Source organism: Somniosus microcephalus, chromosome 6, assembly GCF_052327205.1.
Source record: "Somniosus microcephalus isolate GS21.2 chromosome 6, FLI_Smic_1.0, whole genome shotgun sequence".
Lineage (NCBI taxonomy): Eukaryota > Metazoa > Chordata > Chondrichthyes > Squaliformes > Somniosidae > Somniosus > Somniosus microcephalus.
Window position 1 is genome coordinate 47,768,602 of NC_140992.1, and position 15,729 is coordinate 47,784,330.

At 48.1% G+C, this 15,729-nt stretch overlaps 1 protein-coding gene across 1 annotated transcript in view; it reads right to left on the minus strand.

Annotated features, from left to right (window-relative positions):
* Positions 1 to 27: 27 nt before the first annotated feature.
* LOC147115683 (uncharacterized) overlaps positions 28 to 15,729 on the minus strand; it is a 33,762-nt gene continuing 18,060 nt past the window's right edge. Inside the window, exon 3 of the mRNA XM_085990150.1 lies at positions 28 to 543. Coding sequence (XP_085846276.1) covers positions 401 to 543 — 143 coding nt within the window. The 3' untranslated portion in view covers positions 28 to 400. The remainder of the gene's footprint in view (positions 544 to 15,729) is intronic.

The following is a 15,729-nucleotide window of genomic DNA, read 5'->3' on the forward strand; positions in this document are numbered from 1 at the left end:
AAGTAATGCTGTCTTGGTGATGGAGAGGATGATGGGGTCAGAAGCTCAGCTCAGGGTTAATTAGGATGCCAAGGTTGCGAACAGTTTGGTTCAGTCTCAGATACTTCAGCTTTTTACCCAGTTTCCTGCCAAAGTTACTGCAAAAACCAGGAGAATCCCTGTGAAATTTCAGTGCTCATATATGTTTAATAAAGGCTATACAAACACAATAAAGGCTATTCAAACATCCAATCGGGTCTCAGCTTTACCATTGTCCTCATACAGCACCCCTTCCAAATTACTGAGCAACTTTAATAATAGTTGGTGCCATCCAAGAATATCTTGACTGAAGTCAAAACAATATGACATTTCTTGAAACATCTCACTTAAAAGTGAGGTTGACTGATCAACCTTCTGTTTTCTACTGTGACAGAAATATGCTTACGGTTTTATTAGATATTTCTTCATCCATATCTGAAGAGTTGGAAAGTTCATCCATACTTGAAGGAATAGTTTCAAAATCCTCTGAAGTGTCCAATGATGGGATTGGTTTACATGGCCAACCTGCAATTACAAATAAATATGTCCTGTTAATTAATATCTGTTAACAACAACCTGCATTTATATAGCACCTTTTAATGTAGAAAAAGCATCTCGCTGAGAACTCTGTTTTCCTCCATTTCTGGCCTATTGTGCATTCCCGATTTCCTCTACCTCACCAGTAGTGGTCTTATCTCTTGGACCAAGCTTTTGGTCTCCTGTCCTAATATCAGTACTCTGAGAGTACGCCATCATATTGACTGCAAATTCTGCCCCATTGAGAATTGTAGTGGTTCCCACACTGGCTTCTGTGGACACATTGTTTTTCAGACTGGAGGGATGTTAACAATCATTAACCACGACCTTCTGGTTTCTGTTCTTTAAATAACTTCCTATCCATGCTGCCACATTCCCTTTAATAACTGTGTACCTTAATTTTATCAACAGGCCTTGTATGCAGCACTTTATGAAAATTCATATACACAACATCCACTACACAGTACTCCTTCACTTGTGAATGTTCCATCATTAGAATCCTTTGTTGCTGTTGGAAAATCCTTTAATTTGACCCTGCCAGCATTATCCATGTTCATGTACTCACACCCGCTGTGGGTGCACACTGATACATGAGAATTACTGCCTGTGCTCCTAGAAATTTCAAAGTCTTAGCTGTGTCAGCCATGTCTCAGTTGGTAGCACTCTTGCCTTTGAGTTAGAAGGTTATGGGTTCAAGACTTGAGCACAAAAACCTAGGCTGACACTCCAGGGCAGTACTGAGGGAGTGCTGCACTCAGAGGTATTGGGCTGGATTTTCATTCAGGGGACGTGATGGAGGCGGGACTACAACTTTCGGGGGTGTTGTCCCACTTCCATCGAGATGTGGCCAATCCACGCAATTTTAACTTGATTGACCTTGTTGAGCCCGCCCAGCAGGCTCAGCAGGCCAATTAAGGGCCACCCGGCAACAGGTGACGTCACAGACTGAAATTTCATCTGTCAAGAGGTTTTGACAGATGAAATATCAGCGTTTGAAAGCTCTTTGAAGCTGTCAAACACTGACAGTCTTACTTCTAACATGAGTCCTTCTCCACAGACTCAGTTAGAAATCTCTACTGCACAGAAAGCTGAAGGCTGTCACTTTTGACAGTTCGCAGCCATTCTGCTTTCTGTGCCGGTGAGATGAGGGACTCTCGAGACCTAAAGGAAGGAAGGCAGTAAAGGTAAGTGAAGGTAATTTAAACTTCTTTAAACACCTTCGACACACCAAACACACATACCTTTGCACTCATACACACATCACTCACCTGAACACCGACATCTCGACCCCTCCAAATCCTTCAACCCGACGGCCCGCCTCCTCTAACTTGGCGTGGTTTGGAGCCGTCGGGAATCCCACACTTCAGCATTAAAAATAGGGATTAGGCTAAAAACTGCCTGTTAACTACCTGTTAACAGGCAGTTAATTGGTACTAATCCCTTCCCGCCTCGGGTAGGCGGGTCCCAGCACAGGGCGGGTACCCGCCGCCTTTGAAACTGGCATGGAGGCGGGTTGGGGGCGGGATGGGTTCGTGCCCCCCGAATTCGCAAATTTAACCCCCCGCAAGCCTCCAATCCCGCCTCCACGGCCCAATGAAAATCCTGCCCATTGTCTTTCGGATGAGACCTTAAACCAAGGCCCCGTCTGCTTTATCAGGTGGATGTAAAAGATCCCATGGCACTATATCGAAGAAGAGTTATCCCCCCGGTGTCCTGGCCAGTATTTATCCCTCAATCAACATCACTAAAAACAGATCATTATCACATTGCTGTTTGTGGGAGCGTGCGGTACACAACGCCGCATTTCCTACCTTACAACAGTGACTCCATTTCAAAAATACTTCATTGACTGTAAAGCGCTTTGGGATGTCTGGTGGTCGTGAAAGGCGCTATATAAATGCAAGTCTTTCTTTCTGTGTGAAATATTTGCACGTAAGCGAGAGATGATGCACAGAGAGATTCATGCAACCCCCGTCTTCTGATTACACTTTGAGAAATCAAGGGTAGAGAGACCATAGAGGAAGCAGGGGATTGGGAAGTTAGAGGCTTGGTCCTAAGCTCAGGGTCTGTAGAAAACATTGGTAACTCTTTTGCCATTCTATTTACCACTCACTCAGCAAAACCAAAGTATGCACTGAAGAACAATTTCATATCACTCATTCATTGCAAAGCTATAATGAAAGATTTGTCAGCAAAACACCATTGTGACATGTGTTCTTTTCTTTGTCTAGATATCCCACAAGTCATAGAGTCATAATGGCACAGAAGGAGGCCATTCGGCCCATCCTCATTCCCCCGCTCTATCCCCGTAGCCCTGCAAATTTAATTCCCTCAAATTCCTATCCAGTCTCCCCTTGAAAACATTGAGTGTCTCCGTTTCCACCACTTCCGTTGGCAGCGAGTTCCAGATCCTCACCACTCGCTGTGTAAAAAACAAGAAGAATCGTTGGAGCCAGGGACCCTGAGGAATTCTTGTACCTCATGGCACACACCATTCCTCTAATCCTTCAAAGCACCAGCTCGGGTACATCTACCCCAGAGGATCTGGACAATGAGGATGAGGAAAGTGCACTGGATGATGCATAGTGCATAAATGAGCAGAAGTGGTTGGTGATTACAGAGTATGAGTAGAAACCTGCTGTCCACAGGGTTAACTTGCATCCCTCCTCAACTAATGGGAGCAGGATCCAGACTTCAGAAAATGTGCTTTTTGAAGAAGCAATGTAAGATTACTCCAGTCATTGGATATCTTCCGCAGATGGTGGCTGCAGTGTTTCACTATTGTGCACACTAGTAAAAAGTGCAGTCCACTTTGGAGCATTTAGTAATTTCAGAAACATCTGCAGCGGATTCACCGATGGCCATGTCTTTCAATCCTGCAGCAGCATCCTAGTTCCCAGCTTCCAAAATGCCATGCTCCCAATGATTGGCACTCATTAAACTGCCAGAACACTATCATTATTTAAACTAGGCTGACCTTGGAAACTACAGTGGTGTCATCTTACTTCTTGTCAAACAAGTTCAAATCCAGGAATTTTTGTTTATCTTGTGCTGTTTATTTACCAGCAGATGGCGCAGCCACGCTTCCGAAAAGATTTTCTACAACTGACTGGTATATGTGTAATGCTTAGTTAGATAAATAAAGAAGTTAGATACTGGTCAGTCTCGGTCCTTAAAGCAGAGTGAATGATTTTTTCTGTCCTCTAGTAGGACACTGTAGGAGTCTCTGCACTCCTAACAAAGAATCTATAACTCACTGGAAGTTAACAAACTGAATTTATTGTCTAAGAACTTTACAAAACAAGAAACTACAGGAGAAGCTCAAAACAGGTCTTTTCTCTTTCAATCCACACGAGGACTGGCTGGCCCCGCCCTCTACCTCTAACGTCATGACGTCATCACGTTTCCTGCCGAAGGGGACGCCACGTGATGACGTCATCGCGTCAGATCGCGATGTTGTCGATCTAGCTCTGTTTAACCAGAGCCAACTTGAAAGGTAATAACATTGGTTACAGACAATTATGTAAGTCACTAAGAGTCTCTTAGTGGTTTTGCCACAACACGATGCATTGCATTAGGATTACAGATAGTGAATAGAATTATAAAGCTTATCAGTACCTTGCTACTTTTGCGAAACCATTGTGCATTTATATGAGGGGCTGCTTTCAAAGTAGCATTATATTTGGAAAATTAAATGCCTTTTTTGCATTCCACAAGTAAATGTCATGAAGTAATTTAAACAATTCTCTGGCGTACTTTCATGTTGGTACACTAAAGTTACGTCTGTGAACCAAAGCATTTATCTTATTGCTGTTTGTGGGAGCTTGCTGTGCACAAATTGGCTGCCGCATTTCCTACATTACAACAGTGACTACACTTCAAAAGTACTTCATTAGCTGTAAAGCACTTTAGCATATCCCGAGGTTGTGAAAGGTGCTATAGAAATACAAGTTTTTTTTCTTTCTCTATTTGTTGTCAATGTAAAGAACACTGAAGTTTCTCTTCAGCATTTCTATGCTGCCCACGACCACTATTTGTCAAAGGTATAAAATAGTTTGGTACCTGTCGCAGCAGGAACTCCTTGACCCTTATAAGAGGTCAAACTTTTTGTCAATGCAGATTTGCTGAGTGGATATTTTAGACTCGGGATGAATAAATTGACCAGAAAGGCACATTTCACAGACTAAGTGATGAATTCTACAGTGTAAGAGGTACTGGCTAGGAGGGCAGCAATATTTATGTTAACTCTGGTTTTTCTCTACACAGAGGCTGCCTGAGTGTTTCCAGTATTCTCTGTTTTTATTTCAGATCTCCAGCATCTGCAGTATTTTGCTTTGGTCGTCGTAATATTTAAAAGGCTTAAATAGGTACTGGCACCAGGGCTGCAAAACCTGCTGTTGTAAACCATTCCTTTTACTTTTTTATTTCTTTTTCTCCTATCCACTGATTGAACATGTGACCTGTTTCCTACCACTGTGGGTTTGTCATTTTAGCGACCTTATCCATTTAAGGCAAATGACTATGGGATTTCCTTTGGCACTGTGCTAATTTCTATGTTGCTTGGTGCAAGAAGAGGGCGAAGAAGAGAGAAGCTAGGCAAAGCAGGAGGCAAATGGTACCCATCCACCTATATCCTCACTTCAGAACATACAGACCAAGCCGCTCCAACCTCCAACTGACCCATGAAGAATGCTCGCAGAGGCACCTCTTCACAAGGAAATCTATGAACGAATTATGCCACATGCTAGAATCCAACCTACATTCCAGTCGGTACCACACTGCCAGTGGCTAAAAGGTAACTACTGCCTTGTGTTACAGGTTCATTTCAGGCTGCCTCTGGGGACACCAGCAATATTAGCCAATCAGCTATGCACAATGCAAGTCACTGATCCATTATTTGCTAACGCTGTCTAACACACACACACGAGTCCCGATGGAAACACATCACCAGCATAACAGAGCACTTCCATTGACAGGATAGGCGCACCAACGTCAGTGTTCTCGCTCAGGCCAACATCCCCAGCATCGAAGCTTTGACCACGCTCGATCAGCTCTGATGGACGGGCCACATCGTCTGCATGCCCGATAGGAGACTCCCAAAACAAGCACTCTACTCGGAGCCCTGACACGGCAAGAGAGCCCCAGGTGGGCAGAGGAAAAGCTTCAATGACACCCTCAAAGCCGCCTTGGAAAAAGTGCAAATCCCCACCGACACCTGGGAATCCCTGGCCCAAGACCGCGCAAAGTGGAGGAGAAGCATCCAGGAAGGCGCCGAACACCTCGAGTCTCTTCGCCAGGAGCAAGCGGAAGCCAAGCGCAAACAGCGGAAGGAGCGCACGTCAACCCAAGCACCCCTCCCACCCGCCCCTCCAACCACCGTCTGCCCCACCTGTGACAGAGACTGTAGGTCCCGCATTTGACTCATCAGTCACCTGAGAACTCATTTTTAGTGTGGAAGCAAGTCATCCTCAGTTCCGAGGGACTGCCTAAGAGAAGAGAACAGAGCACTGGACTTCTACAGAGTGGCAGGATTTCCCAAAGTACAAGGAGTCATGGATTGTGTTCATGTGGCTCTTCATTAATCCCATTTGGTTTACAATAGTAGAGGATTTCACTTACTAAATGTCCTACTCATTTATGACCAATAGCACCATATCTTGCACATCATTTTCCTGGAAGCTACCACAATGCCTTCAGCAGTAATGTCAACCTCATCGTCTCATAAATCATGAGACAAACTCTTAAAAATCATGAGATTTGGTAAGACATCATAGGAGAAAAATTCGGTACCTTAGCGCCTCCCATTAGCGCCAGGATATGGCGATAACTGGGCGCTAAAGCATTATCCTTGGGGTGAGGCGAATCCAACACCGCACGCCAAATCCCGTTCCCTCCCCACCGCTCCCCCGCAGCGTCGTCACTAACAGTTATCGCCGGGAGCCTCATCGCCAGGTTGATCATGACGCCAGTGAGTGTGCGATGCTCACTGGCCGCCCAATCTGCGAAATTGATTGTCACCACCTATCTTATCACTTGGAGGAAACAGTGACAGGGAGAGCTGGCGTGAAGCAACAGGAAGCCAGCTCCAGGGACGTTATTTAAAGGGATCATCAGTAATGAGTCGCAGCTGTAGATTAGTGGAGTTTCAGTGCTTTCTTGTCAGTTTCACATAGTGCAACAGTCTCATTCCATAATTTCAAGGTTATTTAGTATCAGGAGTGTTGTGGCAACTAAAAAGTAGCTACATTTATTCTTCAAAAAATCAAACTGCTACACTTGGTTACATTAATGGGGGCTGTATTGGCAGTCGACCTCGCCCTCCTGGATCTATGGCAAAGGAAGCGGAGGCAGTGAGAAAGACTGGAACATGTGGCCAGAAGGAGCAGGGCCATCAGGGCTCTCAACAGGAGGCCTTACCCTCCGAGGGTATTCCGAGAGCACTTCTCCTACCTCCAATCAAGTGAGGAGCAGTGTATTAGAAGGCTTCGCTTCACCAAGGAGGTGGTCACAGAACTCTGCCATCTCCTGCAACCAGATGTCCAGCCTCAGATCAGGGCGACCACGGCGCTCTCAGTGGCAGTCAAGGTCACCGTCGCCCTCAATTTCTTTGCCAGCGGATCCTTCAAATCTGCAACAGGAGACATAGCTAACATCTCGCAGTTCGCCATCCATCACAGCATCGGGGAGGTCACAGAGGCTCCCTACAGTAGAAGGGACTACATTTCCTTCCCTATCACAGCGAAGCAGGACGAGCGTGCATGTGGCTTTGCCAGGATAGTGGGATTTCCCATGGGGCAGGGCACTATTGACTGCACCCACATGGCTTAGTGGGCACCTTGTAACAATCCTGAGATCTTCCGTAACTGTAAAGGCTACCACTTGCTTAATGTGCAGTTGGTGTGCGACCACAGACAGCGAATCCTCAATGTCAATGCCCGCTATCCTGGCAGCAGCCATGATGCCATCATCCTGCACCAGACTGGTGCCAGCACTCTTCCAGTCACTACGTCAAGCTCGCAGCTGGCGGGTCGGAGACGAGGGCTATCCGCTCTCCACCTGGCTCATGACTCCCCTCCGCAACCACAACACTCCTGCCCAGCACTCATATAATGAGAGCCATGCTGCCACCAGGAACATTATCGAGCAGACCATCGGGGTGCTCAAGCAACGGTTCTGCTGCCTTGACCGGCCGGGAGGAGCCCTCCAGTACTTGGCTGAGTGGGTGTCCCATTTCATGGTGATCTGCTGCATGCTCCACAACTCCACATGCCACCAGGGATTGCAGGACAACTGCAGGAGGAGGAACAGGGAGAGGAGGAGGAGGAAGACGAGAAGGAAGAGGAAGACGAAGAGAATGATGAGGAGGAGGAACAGGAGCGAGGGAGGAGGCAGCCACTCAATCGGCCTTCCGGAAGGGTTGTCTGTGATCACCTCATCAGACTGCAGTTCGAATGAATTAAACCCCAGATCCCTGTTGCTCACCACATCGCCATCATTCCATCCCTGAAGTGTTGGCCCAGTGGCTGCAGCAGGGCTGGTGGAAGGCTGCTGAGTGTCCTTGCAGGATGCTTTTGACCTGCTCTGCGCCTGGAAGGCTCGGCTGCAGACTGCATCACCTCAGCATGGGCGGCAGCAGTCTGGGCTGGCTGGATGGCAGGTAGCGACAAGGGCAATGGCGGAGTGGCAATGATGGGAGTAGGAATGCTGTCATCTTGAGAGAGGACAGCAGGTTCCTGTTCCACTGCCTCACTGCCACTTCCCCAGTGCAGCACCTCAGCATCCCTAGCAATCTGTTGGAGCACAGATGCTGGCCTGCTGCAACACTGTGAAAAGCCCGGTCGACGGTGGTAGACCCAGTCACGATGGCAGCAGTCAGAGCTTGCGTGGCATTAAGCTGACACTGCATGAGAGCAGTCTGAGATTGGATGTCACCAAGCATAGACTGCATTACAGCACTAAGATGTTGCTTCCGCCTGTGCTGCAATGGAAGCTGCCAGATCGCCCATCACACACGGCATCAGGTCTAATTCGCCATGGTCTCTCTGGGAGTCTACCATCCTTTGCAGACTAGAAATGATGGGCTCCATGGTGTGCACAGAGCCTTGTGCAATGTTGGAGGTGGACTCCTTCACGCTCCTTATCATTGCCGAGAGGCTCTCGGGCACCCTTGCCATTGCACCTATCATCTCCATGTGCATGCCCATCACACTTCTAAATGCCTCCATATCGAGGTCTTCATCTGAGTCCTGTGTAGCAGAACTCGCGTGCGAACACGTCTTCCGGGGAGCTTGCCCCCGAGCTACTCTATCCCCCTGACCTTGCTGCAGCCCACTCATCCCCGGTGCCTCACCCTGTACAGATCCCACTACTATACTAGCCTCTAAAGAACGTGTAGTGCTAGTATCTGAACTGGTGCCTGCGGGTGAGACATGCAGTGACGCGGTGTGTTCTTCCTCCTCCTCTTCTCCTGCCTCGCTCTCTACGGTGCCCTCAGGGACAGGCTGCTCAGGTGCTTGCTGATTATCTGAAAGCATAAAGGCACAAGAGTCAGATTAAGTTGATGGGAGGGGAGCAGGAAGGGAGAAATGCATGCATACAGCATGATTAGCTGGAAAGTGCGAAACGTTTGTGGGGCGAGGGGGAAGTGGGATGTGAGAAGGAGGAGTAGGGATGAACATATCGTTGTTGTCCCCAAGGGGGTCAACGCCGACAGTGGCCACAGCGCCCACCACCTGGCGTCTAATAACCTGTAGCACTCTATTCTGCAGCACAGACAGTGGTTGGGTGTCGGTTTGTCCCCCGCCTGTGCGCTCCTGCTCCCTCCTGTTGTGAGTGTGCGCTCCTGCTCCCTCCTGTTGTGAGTGTGGAGCAATGTGTTTGGGTGATGTGCCTGCCAAAGTTGAATAGTTGTCACTGTGTGCAAGGTGTGAGATGTGGATGTGAGTGTTGGTAGGTAGAGATTGTTGGTGGGTGAGTGCTGGGGGTGTGATGCTTTGAGCAGTGTGTGACGACTGGTTCAGATGGTGGTATTTAGCATTTGTTGAAGCATTGACTCACCCTGACCACCTGAGTGAGGCTGTTAAATTTCTTCCTGCACTGTGTGTGGGTCCCGGGAACCACAGTGCTGCCCAAGACGTGCTGCGCTACCTCCCTCCACATGGTGCAGCAGAATTGCAGTGAGGGCCTCCTGCCACTTGCCAGGTAGAACACCACCCTCCATCTCTCCACAGCAAACACCAATGCCGCCAATGCTTGATCGCAGAATCTGCGGGCTCTCTCCCTGGGGCGTGGATCTGCCATGAGTACAGCTGCTTCAGTCCTCCGGCTGCTTCTGCTTGACCTGCTGCTGCTTGCTGAGGCAGCTGCACAGCCAGCAATGTTGAGAATGAGGTTCTGCAGCATCAATGAACCTCCCGTTTAAGAACTGAACCTCCCCTTTAAGAACTGGAAAAAGCCTGTGGCAATCATGACTGCACCTGATATTGGTCCACCCTTTGAGTGTAATGTCAATGAGCTTGGGCTTCAAGACTTGATTTAGCGCTCCAATCATTTCTTTGAACAGTGAGAATGAATTTTGCGCGCCTGATGCTAATTCCTGAACTTTTCTAATTATATACCCATTCCTGGGATATAATGGAGGAAAAATTCAGTTGGTTGCGCCTCCCGTTAGCGCCTTAAGAGGACACTAACGGGACGCAAAGTAACTAGTGCTCGGGCGCGGCACTGCCCACGCCTCCCGCAAAATTCAGCGGGAGGTTAGTGGTGGCGCTAACCGGTAGCGCCCTGCGGCGCTGTGCCGCTGGCGATGACGTCATTGGCGTGCACAGCGCCCCGCTCACGATCTTCGGGAGCGCCCCCTGACTTACCGCCGGACGCTATGTCCGACGGGGTCAGGGGGGCGTACCTGCGGCTGGGGAGGCGCAATTTAAAGGCAAGGTGTGGGGTGGCCATTTTTGTTGCTGGCCGCCTGCCAGCACCTGCCTGCGCTCCCGTCCCAGACCTCCTGAAATGCACCCCCCCCCCCCCCGCGGAGTGCTGGCTGCGCTCCAAGAGCCCGGCACTTCTCTTGAGTGCCAGGCTCTTTTGCCTGCACTCCCGATCCCCGGGGGCCCAGCTGGGCCCCAGGTCGCGCTGCACAAGGCCCCTCCCCTTTAAGAAGGGGAGGAAGGTCTGCAATATCGTGGCGCAACGTGCCGCAGCGTGTGGCACATAACGGCGCAATATTGACTCACAGCGCCCCAAGAGGGATGCAGGGCGCTTCCAGTAGCGTCCCGCTTCCCTCTTGGGGCACAACCACTCAATTTCCGGTGTGGGGACGCTAATTTTTCCGGGGCGCTACTTTTAGCGCCCCAGCGAAGTTAGCGCCTCAATTGGGGCGCTACTCAATTTTTAGCCCAATGGATTTCTAACCTCATGAGTTGCTATTTGTTTCAAACATATACCAATATAGTTTGACAGTTTATTTATAACCCTCTTTAGCGGCTTTATTTAATCTCTAACAGGTCACAACTCTTTACAAAAACGATATTATTGCATCTGAAAATGTTTTACAAAAAACTTTTTAAAAAATCCTACCCGTTTTCACCATCCTTCACCTGGTGCCCAACACAACCACAACACAATGCAGTCCCTGCAGCTGCCAACAAAAGGTATTCAGCCCATAAAAGCTCATCCCTCCAGAACCCTAGCCTGTCTATCCAAATTTAATTTGAGCTATAAAATCAGCAGTGGCGGAGAGTACCGGAGATTATTTGCACCATTGTGCCATATTATGGTGCTAACCTTTCAACTGGAGCTATCCTATTCCCATTTCCTTTACCCATATGATTTTGTATTCATTCGTTTTCAAATACTTATCCAATTTCCTTCTAAGTAATGTTGCAGTGCCTATTTCAATAGCCACTTGTGGTAAAGCCCCCTAAAGCCCCCTATGTTGCAACAACCTTGTGTGAAAACATTTCTAACTTTGTCTTTGATACAAATAATTACAACTGTTACCAATTCACCAATCAATCTTTCACTATTTACTCTCTCAAAAGTGTTCATAATTTTGAAAACCCTTTATTAGATTCCTCTTTAACCTGGAGTGAGAAAACCTCTTGTTTGTGGCAAACATCTAAAGAAATATTCCAAATTATCAACGAATATACATTCCATTGAGAAATAAAAACGCCACGGGAGAAGTGCTCCATCTGTGGCTAACTAAAGAAGTTAAGGATAGATTAAAAGAAGAGGCTTATAATGTTGCAAAGATTAGTAGTAAGCCTGAGAATTGGGAGAGCTTTGGAAACCAGCAAAGGATGACCAAAAAATTGATAAAAAGGGAGAAAATAGAGAGTAGGGATAAACATTTTCAGGCTGGCAGGCTGTAACTAGTGGGGTGCCGCAAGGATCAGTGCTTGGGCCTCAGTTATTTACAATCTATATTAATGACTTAGATGAAGGGACCGAGTGTAATGTATCCAAGTTTGCTGATGATACAAAGCTAGGTGGGACAGTAAGCTGTGAGGAGGACACAAAGAGCCTGCAAAGGGATATAGACAGGTTAAGTGAGTGGGCAATAAGATGGCAGATAGAGTATAATGTGGGAAAATGTGAGGTTATTCCTTTTGGTAGGAAGAATAGAAAAACAGAATATTTTTTAAATGTGAGAAAGTATTTAGGTGTCCTCGTACAGGAAAACACAGAGTTAGCATGCAGGTACAGCAAGAATTAGGAAGGCAAATTAGGGAGTCCTCCACATTGACTAAGGACCCCATGAAGTCTCATGGCATCAGGTCAAACATGGGCAGGGAAACCTCCTGCTGATTACCACTTACCGCCCTCGCTCAGCTGATGAATCAATACTCCTCCATGTTGAACACCACTTGGAAGAAGCACCGAGGGCAGCAAGGGTTGGTCACCTGGCACTACCACCCTGCTAAATTGTTTAGATTCAGAACAGATCTAGCAATGTACTCTGGGTAAAGGACTTCAATGTCCACCACCAAGAATGGTTCAATAGCACCAAAACTGACCAAGATGGCCAAGTCCTGAGGATATAGCTGCAAGACTGGGCCTACAGCAGGTGGTGAGAGAAACAACACGAGGGAAAAACCTGCTTGACCTTGTCCTCAACAACCTACCTGTTGCAGATGCATCTGTCCATGACAGCATTGGCAGCAGTGGCCACTGCACAGTCCTTGTGGGGACAAAGTCCCTTCTTCACACTGAGGACACCCTCTATTGTGTTGTGTGGCACTACCACCCTGCTAAATTGTTTAGATTCAGAACAGATCTAGCAGCGCAAAACTGGGCATCCATGAGGCACTGTGGGCCGTCAGCAGCAGCAGAATTGTATTCCACCACAATCTGTAACCTCATGGCCCATTATATCCCTCACTCTACCACCTCCATCAAGCCAGGTGACCAACCCTGGTTCAATGCAGACTGTAGAAGAGTATGCCAGGAACAGCAACAGGTGTACCTAAAAATGAGGTGCCAACCTGGGGAGGCTGCAACACACGCCTACCTGCATGCTAAACACTCCAAGTGATATCAAGAAATGGCTGAGCCCACTGGATACAGCAAAGGCTATGGGGCCCGAAAATATCCTGGCTATTGTGCTGAAGACTTGTGCTCTAGAACTAGCCGCACCTCTAGCCAAGCTGTTCCAGTACAGCTACAACACTGGCATCTACCCGACAATGTGGAAAACTCCCCAGATATGTCCTGTCCACACAAAGCAGGACAAATCCAATCCGGCCAATTACCGCCCCATCAGTCTACTCTCAATCATCAACAAAGTGATGGAAGGTGTCATTGACAGTGCAATCAAGCGGCACTTACTCACCAATAACCTGCTCACCGATGCTCAGTTTGGTTTTCGCCAGGACCACGCGGCTCCAGATCTCATTACAGCCTTGGTCCAAACATGGACAAAAGAGCTAAATTCCAGAGGTGGGGTGAGAGTCACTGCCCTTGACATCAAGGCAGCATTTGACCGATTGTGGCATCAGGGAGCCTTAGTAAAACTGAAGTCAATGGGAATCGGGGGGAAAACTCTCCACTGGCTGGAGTCATACCTAGCACAAAGGAAGATGGTTGTGGGTGTTGGAGGCCAATCATCGCAGCCCCAGGACATCGCTGCAGGAGTTCCTCAGGGCAGTGTCCTCAGCCCAACCATCTTCAGCTGCTTCATCAATGACCTTCCCTCCAACATAAGGTCAGAAGTGGGGATGTACACTGATGATTGCACAGTGTTCAGTTTCATTCGCAACTCCTCAGATAATGAAGCAGTCCATGCCCGCATGCAGCAAGACCAGGGCGACATTCAGTCTTGGGCTGAGAAGTGGCAAGTAACATTTGTGCCACACAAGTGGTGGGCAATGACTATCTCCAACAAGAGAGCGTCTAACCACCGCCCCTTGACATTCAACGGCATGACCATCACTGAATCCCTCAACATCAACATCCTGGGGGTCACCATTGACTAGAAACTTTAATGGTCCAGCCACATAAATACTGTGGCTACAAGAGCAGGTCAGAGGTTGGGTATTCTGCAGCGAGTGTCTCATCTGCTGATTCCCCAAAGCCTTTCCACTATCTACAAGGCACAAGTCAGGAGTGTGATGGAATACTCTCCACTTGCCTGGATGAGTGCAGCTCCAACAACACTCAAGAAGCTCGACACCATCAACGACAAAGCAGCCCACTTGATTGGCACCCCATCCACCACCTTAAACATTCACTCCCTCCACCACCGCGCACCGTGGCTGCAGTGTGTACCATCTACAAGATGCACTGCAGCAACTCACCAATGCTTCTTCAACAGCACCTCCCAAATCCGTGACCTCTACCACGCTGTGTCTCTTGTGCTGCTGAAAGGGCAGCTTGGCCCTTACTGTCTTTTACCACAAGACTGGAAGAGTTGGGTCTCTTCATTCTGGCACCTTAAGGTCTCTGTGACAGCAGTCGAAACATCCATAGCAGAAGCTTAGGGTCTGTCCTATGAGGGTCTGTCCTATGAGGGCTTGTACTGCAGATTGGTTTGGAGCTGCCACCTGCTTCAGAGTGGACTGCAGTATTGCAGACAGCCATATTTTACCACAGATGTGGGCAGTGGACTGATGTGAGTCTTCATCTGCTGCACATTCTGGCAGATTGTCCCTAGTGCTTGCACATATGTTTGATGCACTTCAAGCATCTTTCTTTTAAAAATAAGACACCTGGGATTTGGGTCTCAAAGCTACTCGTCCAGGGTAGATGTCACCTGACCCTCCAGCCAACATTGTTGGAAGCCTTATTTTCCATGCCTAGGTCCCCTTACCCGCATGCTCTGTGCATCACCCTGTGCGCTGCCCCCCCCCCCCCGCCAACCCCAACCCCTCTGGCATGCTGCCTAATACTTTCCAGGTGCATGGGAGGGAGACGGTGAATGATGGCTCGTGACAAAGTGCAGGTAGGACCTGAAACAAAGTGGCCTAGATGCTGCTCATTTCCCTCCTCTGCTGCTTTTGGATTGGCTCATCCAGAAGAGGACATAAAGAGAGACCAGTATGGATTGCTGAGGAGCTGAATTAACATGTGACTTGCAATGGAAGGAGTGACATCATGGTTTCATGATCTATTTTACTGTCACGTTATGTATCGTGCAGCAACATGTGAAGAAAGAGAAGCTGAAATTAATGATTAACCTGCAGGTGGCACCTGCTCATTAACTTCCCTGTCTCCTCCATCCTTTCCAAAGTGTGTTTTTAAAAATAATTATTCTTGGGATGTGGACGTCGCTAGCAAGGCTGGTATTTATTGCCCATCCCTAGTTGCCCTTGAGAAGGTGACGATGGGCCTTCTTATGGAACTGCTACATTCTATGTGGTGAAGATGCTCCCACAATGCTATTAAAATAGGGAGTTTCAGGATTTTGACCCAGCGACGATGATAAGTCAAAGTCAGTATGGTGTGTGACTTGAGGGGAACTTGGAGGTGATGGTGCACCCATGCAGCTGCTGCCCTTGTCCTTCTAGGTAGTAGATGTCACAGGCTTGGGAAGTGCTGCCCATAAAGCCTTGGTGAGTTGCTGTGGTGCATCCCATAGTTAGTACAAACTGCTTCCAATGGTACGCCGGTGGTGAAGGGCGTGGATGTTTAGGCCTCCCAAGTAGATCCAAGGCTTCCTCCTCGAAGAGATTGAGA